This window comes from Rhincodon typus, chromosome 7 (genome assembly GCF_021869965.1).
Source record: "Rhincodon typus isolate 14 chromosome 7, sRhiTyp1.1, whole genome shotgun sequence".
NCBI classification, from domain to species: Eukaryota; Metazoa; Chordata; class Chondrichthyes; order Orectolobiformes; family Rhincodontidae; genus Rhincodon; species Rhincodon typus.
Window position 1 is genome coordinate 95,277,885 of NC_063338.1, and position 11,511 is coordinate 95,289,395.

At 47.4% G+C, this 11,511-nt stretch overlaps 1 protein-coding gene across 2 annotated transcripts in view; it reads left to right on the top strand.

The window, feature by feature from the left end:
- Positions 1–5,384: 5,384 nt before the first annotated feature.
- Positions 5,385–11,511, top strand: part of LOC109938441 (carboxy-terminal domain RNA polymerase II polypeptide A small phosphatase 1-like) — a 36,123-nt gene continuing 29,996 nt past the window's right edge. The window contains exon 1 of one of the 2 annotated variants that reach the window (XM_048599331.1): positions 5,385–5,990. In XM_048599331.1, coding sequence (XP_048455288.1) covers positions 5,924–5,990 — 67 coding nt within the window. In that variant the 5' untranslated portion in view covers positions 5,385–5,923. The remainder of the gene's footprint in view (positions 5,991–11,511) is intronic. The other variant, XM_048599330.1, reaches the window with a different exon arrangement.

The window sequence follows — 11,511 nt, forward strand, 5'->3', positions numbered from 1 at the left end:
TGTTCACCTGCACATCTGCTAATGTGGTATACTGTATCCGCTGTTCCAGATGTGGCCTCCTCTACATTGGGGAAACCAAACGGAGGCTTGGGGACTGCTTTGCAGAACACCTACGCTCGGTTCGCACTAAACAACTGCACCTCCCAGTCGCGAACCATTTCAACTCCCCCTCCCACTCCTCAGACGACATGTCCATCCTGGGCCTCCTGCAGTGCCACAACGATGCTACCCGAAGGTTGCAGGAATAGCACCTCATATTCCGCTTGGGAACCCTGCAGCCCAATGGTATCAATGTGGACTTCACAAGCTTCAAAATCTCCCCTCCCCCAACTGCATCCCAAAACCAGCCCAGCTCATTCCTGCCTCCCTAACCTGTCCTTCCTCCCACCTATCCCATCCTCCCACCTCAAGTCCCACCCCCATCTCCTACCTACTAACCTCATCCCACCCCCTTGACCTGTCCGTCCTCCCTTGAAGAAGGGTCTAGACCTGAAACGTCAGTCTTTCTGCTCCTCTGATGCTGCTTGGCCTGTTGTGTTCATCCAGCTCTACACCTTGTTATCTCAGATTAATTTAGGATAGCTGATTGGCATGGATGAGTTGGACCAAATGGTCTGTTTCCATGCTGTACAGCTCTATGATTCTGTGACTTTATTTAAATCTACGTCCCTCTCATTTTTGTTTCTTTTATGATCAGGAACAGTTTCCCCATCTGCTCCATCTAACCCCTGGTGATGTTGAAAACTTCCATCAGATCTCCTCTCAGCCTTCTTCTCTCCAAGGAGAACAGTCCCAAATTCTTCAAACTTTCCTCATCACTAAAGTTTCTTATTCCTTCAACCATACCTGTAAATTACTTGTGCACTGTCTCCAATTAATTCACATCTTTTGGGTTTGGAAGGATCTGTCTAAGGATCTTTGGTGAATTTCTGCAGTGCATCTTGTAGATAGTACACATTGCTGTTACTGAGCGTCGGTGGTGGAGGGAGTGGAATGTTTGTGGATGTGGTGCCAATCAAGCGGCTGCTTTGTCCTGGATGGTGTCAAGTTTCTTGAGTGTTGTTGGGGCTGCACCCATCCAGGCAAGTGGGGAGTATTCCATCACACTCCTGACTTGTGCCTTGTAGATGGTGGATAGGCTTTGAGGAGTCAGGACATGAGTTACTTGCTGCAGTATTCCTAGCCTCTGACCTGCCCTTTTAGTCATTGTATTTATATAGCTAATCCAGATGAGTTTCTGGTCAATGATAACCCCAGGAAGTTGATAGTGTGGGTCTTTAATAAAGAACCTCATCATTTCAATTACTTAAAATCACCTTTTCCCTTAATATCCCTTAGTCATAGTTTTAGGATAAGGGGTAGCAGATTTAAAACAGAGAATTACTTCTTTCAAAGTGTCATAGATCTGTGGAATTCACTCCCTCAGAGGGTAACAGGCTAATTACCCCACAGTTTAGAAAATAAAACACAACAGCTTTTGAAAATAAAGCCAGAAATAACCAGTTCAATCACCCTGACCCCTCATTTCTTTGCAAAGTTGATTTTCATTGCATTTGACTGTGTGATCTTGAATCCCTGGCGCACGTGACTTGCTGCCCCAGCCTGGACCTCATTATCAAATTCCACAAAGGCAATGTCATGGCGACCAGGTACCAGGCGAGAATTGAGTAAATTTAAGGAGGAGATAGACAGATTTTTACTTACCAATGGGTTGAAAGGATATAGAGAGTGGGCAGGAAAGTGGAATTGAAACTGAGATACAATCATCAACAATTGTATTAAATGATGGAACAGGCTTGAAGGGCTGAATGGCCTCCTTCTGTTTTAGTTTTTATATAAAATGCTGGAAATCTGAATAAAAGACAGGAAATGCTGGAGAATCTCCACAGGTTAAGCTGCACCTGTGGAGAGGTAAACTTTCAGCTTCATGAGGGGTGTGATGTACAGATCTTGCTGAGCCTTTCCAACATTTCCTGCTTTTACCCCTCTCGACCTCTCTCGACCTTTGTCTGTTTGAGTGCCAACAGCTTTTTTGGTCTCTCCCCCTATCTAAAGCCTTACACCTCACTGACCATTGAATTTCTCCCTGTCTGGTTGTCCTTCAGAATGGGAGTGGGACTTGCTCACAGGGAGAACCTGCTTGTGAAGTCTTTTGAAGCAGGGAGGCTGCTGAGCTGAAAACACCACACAGTTCTGGTGGGCAAACTCTCTCTCTCTCTCTTTCTCCCCCTCTCTTACCACCCCCCACACCTCCTCCACCCCTGTAGTGGTAAAGTGACCCACGGCAGAGACTAAGTGATGGATATTTTAACCAACCTGCTCAGGCACACTTTGATACACTCTGAAGTGACCGTAAGATTTAGGAGCAGAATTAGTTCATCGAATCTGCTCAGCCATTCAATCACGGCTGAGATGTTTCTCAACACCATTCTCCTGCCTTTTCCCAATAATCCTTGATCCCCTTACTAAGCAATAATCTATCTGTCTCTGTCTTAAATACGCCCCATGACTTGGCCTCCACAGTCCTCTGCGGCAATGAGTTCCACAGATTCACCACCAGTGAGTGGGGTTTGAACAACAAGGTGTAGAGCTGGATGAATGCAGCAGGCCAAGCAGCATCATAGGAGCAGGAAGGCTGACGTTTCGGGCATAGACCCTTCATCAGAAAATTTGAACAATTGTCTTCTGGCCCAGAGCTAGGGACACTACCATTGTACTACAAGGGTCTTTTCTTTAATACATTCACAAGATCTGGGCATCACTGGCTAGGCCAGTAATTATTACCCATCCCTAAATGCCCAGGGAGGGGAGTTAAGAGCCAAACACTGTGACTGTGGGTCTGGAGACACGTATAGGTTAGACCAGGTAAGGATGGCAGATTTCCTTCCCTAAAGGACATTAGTGATCCAGATGGGTTTTTCATGACAATTGACAATGGGTTCATGTTTACCATAGATTAATTCTTTGTACAGACTTAATTCCAGATATTTATTCATTCAAATTCCATCATCTGTCTTGGCAACATTCAAACCCAGGACCTTCAGTCTCCAGATTAACAGTCTAGTACAAATACCACTAGGCCATCACCTCCCCTTATTTTTAATAGATTAACAGATCTGCTATCATTAATGCACAAATTGGCCAGCGCTTTCAGAGATACATTTCCAAAATTCTGAAGAAGGGTCATCAGACTCGAAACATTAACTTTGTTTCTCCCTCCATGGACGCTGCCAGACCCACTGAGTTTCTCTAGCATTCTTTATGTTTGTTGCAAAATTACAGTATTTTGCTTTTATTTTAATGCTCTGGGGACGCAGGTTCAAATCACACCTCAGCAGATGGTGAAATCTAAAGTCAATTAATAAAATTCAGATCTTATTTAACATTAAAAAAGCTCGTCTTTAGGCCCTTGTAGGGCAGTGATTATGTTCCTCCATTGAGGCAGGAGGCCTTGGCTCATGTCCCATCTGCTCTAATAACATCTCTGACCAGGTTAATTTGAAAATACCTCAAATAGATCACCTCAGTAATTGGAACCATTCTCATTAAAACCTAGCAAAAACCAAAAGAAATGCAGATTCTGCAAATAAGAGGCAAAAATATTCACCGACTGAAGTTCTGAGGAATGGTTACTCAACCCAAAACATTACCTCTGATTTCTCTCCACAGATGCTGCCAGACCTGTTGAGCTTTTCCAGCAATTTCTATTTTTGTTTCTGGTTTACAGCATCTGCAATTCATTTTTTTTTATTTAGTATTAATCCAGAATGACTGAGGACTTGGGTTTCAATTCTACCCTCACAGATGGTGTAATTTGAATTCAATGTAAAAAAGAATCTTGTGTTTACAGTCTAATGGTGACCATGAAACTGTTGTCGATCATCAGAGGGGAAAAATCCCATCTGGTTCACTGATCTCCTTTAGGGAAGGAAATCTGCCATCTTACCTGGTCTGGCCTACATGTGACTTGAGATCCAAAGTAATGTGGCTGACTCTAAACTGCCCTCTGGGCAATTAGGGATGGGTAATAAATGCTGGCCTAGCCACTGACTCTCCCACCCGGTGAATGAATAAAAATCCCCTAAGAATCTTGTATATATCAATAAGGTCACCTTTCATTCTTCTACTTTCCAAAAAGTACTGACCCTATCTACTCAGCCCCTCCTCATAAGACAGTTCCTCCGTAGCTGGGATCAGCTTTGTGAATGCCTCCATTGCCAGTATATCTTGCCAGGGCTAATCACTTTGTAAGATATGAATCCTGGTGACCAACTGTGCACAGTAAGCTCCCAAAAAAACAGGAATAACCCAACTATCCATATTGCAGTGATGCTGATTGAGGGATAAGTAGTGGTCAGGTCACTAGAGAAAAATTCCCCTCTCTTCAAATTAGTGGCTAAGGGCTCTCTCTCACCCACTGAGAGAGCAAATTTGTTTAATGTTGCCTTTAAAAGACAGCATCCCTGACTGCACTGGGAGTGTCTAGATATTCCAATTAACAACACCATCTAAATCCAGGACCACTTCCATCTAGAAGGACAAGGGCAGCAGATACATGGGAACACCACCCCTCTGCAAGTTCCTTTCCAAGCCACTCACCACCCTCACTTACAAATGTATCGCCATTCCTTCACTGTCACTGGGTCAAAATCCTGGAATTCCCTCCCTAATGGCATTGTGGGTCAACCTACAGCACATGGACTGCAGCGATTCAAGAAGGCAGCTCACCATCACCTTCCCAAGGGGGCAACTAGGGATGGGCAAGAAATGCTGGGCCTAACTAGAGACACCCATAAAATCCAATCTGTACACAACAAGCTCCCACAGATACCAGATGACCTGGGTTTTAATTGTAATGATTGAGGGCCTGATATTGGTGCAGGAGAGGTTCCCTCTGCTCTTCTCTGATCCGGGCCGAGGGATCTCTTAACGCCCACCCAGAGGGCTAAGCAGATCCTCAAATCAAGTATTTCATCTGAAGGAGGAGGGCATCTCCGACTGGGCAGCACTCCTTCAGGACTGCAAAGGAAGCGCTGTCTGCTCAAGCACACTGCCTGTTGAGCCAGAGAGCAACTAGGGATCAGTGAGAAACAGTTAATATCTGAAAAAGAACGGAGAAAATGGATCCAGGAGATGAGGGGTGGGTGCTGGAATTGTGTGTGAGAGAGCCAATACATCAGGCAAGATGGCTGAATAGTCTTTGTACGTTTTCATGGTTTTATTTTTAAATAGTAACATCAAATGTGCATCTCTCCAAAGTACGTCTGCCTTCTGCGATTGCTGTCAGGGAACAATAATTTTCGCTGCTCCGAGCAGGGCGAGCGTGCTTTGCGGACGGTCCCTAACCCTGGGGCTCCAGCGCTGCTGTTTCTAGGCGCCCCCCCACGCATCCATACCAACTCCCATCAAAACAACCTCCGGGGGGAGTGTGTATGTGTATGTGTGTGTTTAAGGCTTCGAAACTTTTTGTTGTTTTTTTTTGCAACACACACATACACTTATCGCAAAGAAAACGGAGTCTGGGGAAGGCGAACCTCAGACGCGGTAGTGAGGCGAGGAAGGAGTGAGTGAGTGAGAGTGAGTGAGGGAGGACGGACTCCGCCGCCTTCCGAAGCCGATCCTTACGCTTGGAAAGGCGGCTGCCTGCTTCAGGCTGAGTCCCTGCGCGGCGGGCCGCCTTGAAACCGAGCCTGACGATGCTTGTTAGTTTCGTGCTTCGAAACTGACGAGGAAAAGGTTTCCATGTTGAGATCGAGCTCCTGAACACCCCCTCCCCTCTCTCTCTCTCTTTCCTTTCCCCCCTCCCCTCCTCCATTTAAAAAAAAATATAGAAGCACCTTTCTTTAAAGAAAACGGAGGGAAGGGGGGAAAGGGGAAGGGAAGAGAGGAAAAAAAAAGATTTCGTATTTCCAAAAAAAGACTGATGGACAATATGTCTATAATCACACAAGTCAGCAAAGAGGAGCTGAGAACGCCGCTACGAGAGAAAGGTAACAATTTCGTAACGTTATATCGATGTGAATTACATTGTATCTCCTTCCCTATTGTTGTGGTCTAAACAGAGAAACTTTGTAACAAACTCGACCGCAACATTGTAGCGATCCCTCTCCTGCCAGCGCTTGACGGACTTTTGTTTGTTTGTGTCTCCTCTCCCTTTCCGAATTGTAATTTCATGTGGTTTTGTTTTCTTTCGCTCGTTTATGTTTTTATTTGGGGGGTGGGGGTTACTTGGGGTCAGATCAAGGGAAGGGAAGGGGCTGCTATCCTTTCTTATTTCAAGCAAAACAACAGGAAAAGAGTCTAGCCCTGTGTTTATTGAAGATGTTGTTCATCCTGTCTGTTTTCCGTCCCCTCTTTCTCGCCCACAACTAGCACCCCCCCCCCCCTCGAATTAAGGGAGGGGGGGAGAGAGAGAGAAAAAAAAACGCCGCCCCGTGAAGCCAGTCTTACTTTGGGCAGGAGAGGCAGCTTCCCTCCGGACCCCGGGAGCCTTGTTTATTTTTAAATGTCAACATTTGGAACAATGTCTCTCCCTCTCACTCAGGGTGAGGCTGATCAGTTTGTGATCAGGTAGGACCGTGTGGGATATTTTTTGAGCCCCCCCCGTGTTGAAGGGAGAGCGGATGTTTGTGTTGAGCGGACCTTGCCTTGGTGGGTGTGTCGGTGTTTTTTTTTGAGCCTGCTGCTGTTGCTGCCGTTTCTGGGGGAAGGGAGGGGGAGCCTCGGCACCGCCAAAGATTGCAGAACGCGCCTCCCAGTCAGAACCAGCTCCACTTTCCAAAATACACATCTGCCCGCTCGCCTGTTCTGCTCTGTTTTCAGCCGGGAATCCCCTGAGTTCTGTGTTTGCGCCTTTAACGCTTAGGGTCGCGGGCACTGCCTCTGGGAATGGGGCTTGTGGTCTCTGCAAGTGGGAGGAAGCTGGTGGGCACTGCCCCTGGGAAGCTGGTGAAGGGGAGGCAGAGGGTAGGACTCTGCAGTAATGTGAATGGTTGGGAGGGGCTGGTTGTGAGTGTGCCGGGGGGTGCAGTGAGGCTGGCAAATATGCCCTGGGCACAGCCTGAGGCATAGACCAGGTTCTCTGGCAACAGTACGCTGCTCCTGCACTTCTCGTGACTTCCCAGTCACCATCACTTGGTATATTCAGCATCTGGTCTGATGCTTCGGTGTCATCTGAACTGTTTTGTTTTTGTAAAAGCTGTTGGGTGCAATGTTGTTTTTCAACCACCACATCTTTCACAGTGCTTGCTTCATGTTTAATGTGAGTAATAGTGAGAGGCCACATGCTATGGTTCAGTCTATACACTCAGTGCCAGGAGTGAGAGAGGGACTGCCACAAAGTCAGTGGCACCATCTTTCAGGTGAAGTGCTAAACAGAGGACGCACCTTCTCCCTGGGATGGCCAGAGAAGATCCTGTGCCCTGCTGTTCCAGACAGGAATGGGGAAGTCCACCACCCCCCAATTTACTGGACAAATATTCATCCCTCAAACAACATTGCTGAAGCAAGTTTATCCAATCATTACCACTTTGTTGCTTGTGGGAGCTTGCTGTGTGCAAATTGATCACTGTGTTTCCTGTATTTCAACACTGATTACACTTGCAAAGTGTTTCATTGGCTGTACAGCACTTCGGGAGGTGCCGTGGAAGGTGTAACAGAATTGCAAGTTCCATAGCCTAAGGAAGGACCTGTCTCCTTTTGAGGGAGTTCAGCAGGGGATCACCAGACTGATCCCTGGCATGGCAAGATATTCCTGTGAGGAGAAATTGACAGAACTGGGCTGGCATTCTCGGAGTTTAGGGGAATGATGCGTGATCCCATAGAAACTTACAAAAATTCTGGAAGGGGAACATGCAGGAAGGATGTTTCCCCGGGCTGGTGACTCCAGAAGCAGGAAAGGATTAGGATTAGGGCAGTTCATTTAGGAGTGACCTGAAGAGGAATCTCTTTACTCTGAGAGTGGTGAATCTTTGGACTTGCCTACCCCAGGAAGCATTGGACGGTCAGTACTAAGTAAGTTCAAGATTGGTAGGTTTTTAGACACTAAACACATTAAGGGATGTGGGGTCAGGGCAGGATGATTGAATTAAGGTTGGACCTGATTTGAAGGGCCGAAAGCCTGATTTATAGTCCTACTGTTCCAAAGTCAATCTTTCTTTAACTTCTTGTACATGCAGCTTTCAGACTACTTCCTCAGAATATTGATAACAAAGTGTGGAGCTGGATGAGCACAGCAGGCCAGGCAGCGTCAAAGGAGCAGGAAGGCAATATCCTCTTCCTCGGCTCCCTGCCCACTTATTTCCTGCTGCAGTACTATGGGATGGGGTTTCTACACTGAAGGTGCTCTATAAATGTAGGCCAGCCCCAGCGCTGGGAGGCACAAGTCAGAAAGTATGCAGCAACATTCAGGAGTGAGTGTTGGCCTCAGTGTCTCCAGCCGGAGGGAGGAGAGTAAAGTTGGTCTGACCACTATCTAACAGCCCCCCTCCTGCCAGTCGCCTCCTCTCCCCTGGTAGCTGTGAAGTTGTTTTGAACTGGGTTTCCATCGTGACAGAGAGGAACTGAGAATCTCTTTGATTCATGGGGTGAGGGGTGTCGCTGGTTAGACCAGAATCTATTGCCTCAGAGAAGCTGGTGGTGAGCTGCCTTCTTAAACTGCTGCAGTCTTCCTGTTGTGGGTTGACCCACAATGCTATTAGGGAGGGAATTCCAGGATTTTGACCCAGTGACAGTGAAGGAACGGCGATATTTTTCCAAGCCAGGATGGCGAGGGGCTTGGAGGGGAACTTTCAGTGGGTGGTGTTCCCGTGGATCTGCTGCCCCCTGCAGGGTGCAGAAGGCTGGCTTGGCCCGAGGCTGGTGTGGGAGTTCTTGCTGAATGGCCTCTGACTGTACAGTTTGTACATGTCACAGTCGCACAACAGGGTGATTAGAAGGTGCTAATCTGTGTCCACCAAAATCTGAGACTGTTCTGCTTTTGCTGTTACTATAAGGAGCTCTATCCATTTTGCTCTGTGTTGTCTGCACAGTTTACTGAACCAATCCTGATAGCACATCCTGAAGGGCCAGTGTGAAGGAGGGCAATGCACTCACAGGGCACAGTTATCATCAACTGCAAACTGTTGGGAAATACTGTAAACTGGTAAAGGTACAACAGAGTAAAGAAGTTTAAGTCTCATTCCCATTGACAGACCTGTCCCTACTAGGACTGTACCCCAGTGTTGTACAGCAACAGACCTGTCCCCACCGGTACTGTACCCCAGTGTTATACAGTGACAGACCTGTCCCCCACCAGTACTGTACCCCAGTGTTATGCAGTGACAGACCTGTCCCCACTAATACTGTACCCCAGGGTTATACAGTGACAGACCTGTCCCCCACCAGTAAAGTACCCCAGGGATATACAGTGACAGACCTGTCCCCCACCAGTACTGTACCCCAGGGATATACAGTGACAGACCTGTCCCCCACCAGTACTGTACCCCAGTGTTACAGAGTGACAGACAACAAAAATGTGTTGCTATCCTGGCAGAGCTCAAACTGGAGAAGAAAAAGTTGAAAGTGCAGATTCAGCCAGTAATGAACAATCCTGGGGCCAGGGATGGTGGACCAGAACTTTCCTGCACACTGTTTTGCATGGTGAGGCCACTTTTGGAATATTGAGTACAATTCTGGTTGCCCTTGTATAGGAAAGTTGTTGTTAAACTTGAGAGGGTGCAGAAAGGATTTATAATGATGTGGCTGGCCCTGTAGGCTTTGAATTATAGGCTGGGGCTTTTCTCCCTGGTCCATTGGAGACTGAGGAATGACCCTGTAGACGTTGATAAATTTTTAAGGGCATAGTTTGGTTGGCGCACTGAGCTGGTTTGTTGTTCCGCAGATGTTTCATTACCGTGCTTGGTAACATCCTCAGTGCAGCCTCTGATGAAGCGTCGGTGTGTTTTCCCGCCTGGTTTTTAAACCCTGGGGTCCATTGCGATGGATTGCCTCACTTCCGGGTTTCCTCCGTAGTGGAATGTATACGGGGTCGAGTGCAATGTGTTTATTAATAGCATGCTTCATGGAGTGCCATGCTTCCAGGAATTCTCGTGCCTGTCTCTGCCTAGCCTGTCCCAGGATCTTGGTGTTGTCCCAGTCGAAGTCGTGGTTCTCCTTGTCCACGTGGATTGAGATGAGTGAGTACTGGTCGTGTCTTTTTGTAGCCAGTTGGTGTTCATGTACTCTTGTTGTTAGTTTCCTTCCTGTTTGTCCGATGTAGTGTTTCTTGCAGTCTCTGCAGGGGATCTTGTAGATGACGTTGGTCCTGTCCATGGCGGGGCGTGGGTCTTCCGTTCGGGTGAGCACTTGTCGTAGGGTTGATGTGGGCTGGTGTGCCACTCTGATGCCCAGCGGTCGTAGAAGTCTCGTGGTGAGTTCTGATGTGTTCCTGATGTAGGGTAGTGTGATATGTGTGTTGGGGGAGTGTAGAATCTTTCTGATGCTGTTCCTGTAGGCATCTCCTGACCCAGTTCTTTGGGTTACTCATCTCGATCCACATGAACAAGGAGAACCATGACTTCGACTGGGACAACACCAAGATCCTGGGACAGGCTAGGCAGAGACAAGCACGAGAATTCCTGGAAGCATGGCACTCCACGAAGCATGCTATTAGTAAACACATTGAACTCGACCCCATATGCATTCCACTATGGAGGAAACCCGGAAGTGAGGCAATCCATTGCAACGGACCCCAGAGTTTAAAAACCAGGCGGGAAAACACACCAATGCTTCATCAGAGGCTGCACTGAGGATGTTACCAAGCACGGTAACGAAACGTCTGTGGAACAACAAACCAGCTCAGCGAGCCAACCAACCTCAACACCCACAACCCGAGCTACAGATCTACTCCAAAACCTTTTTAAGGGCATAGATATGGTAAATAGCCAAGGTCTTTTTTTTTGAGGATGGGGATAGTCCAAAACTAGAGGGCATAGGCTTAAGGTGAGAGGGGAAAGATTTCAAAAGGTTCTGAAAAGTAACTCTTTCACACTGAAGTTGGTGTGTGTATGGAACGAGCTGCCAGAGGAGGTGGTGAGTGCTGGTACAATGGCAATATTTCAAAGGCATCTGAATGGGTATATAAGTAGGAAGGGTTTAGAGGGATATGGGCCAAATGTTGCCAAAAGGGATTAGGTCAGATTGGGATGTCTGGTCAGCGCAGGTGAGTTAGACCAAAGGGTCTGTTTCCGTGCTGTATAACGCTATGACTCTACAATGTATCCCCACCAGCACTGTACCCCAGTGTTATACAGTGACAGACCTGTCCCTATCAGCACTGTACCCCAGTGTTATACAGTGACAGACCTGTCCCCACCGCTACTGTACCCCAGTGTTATACAGTGACAGACCTGTCCCCACCGGTACTGTACCCCAGTGTTATACAGTGACAGACCTGTCCCCACCGGTACTGTACCCCAGTGTTATACAGTGACAGACCTGTCCCCACCGGTACTGTACCCCAGTGTTATACAG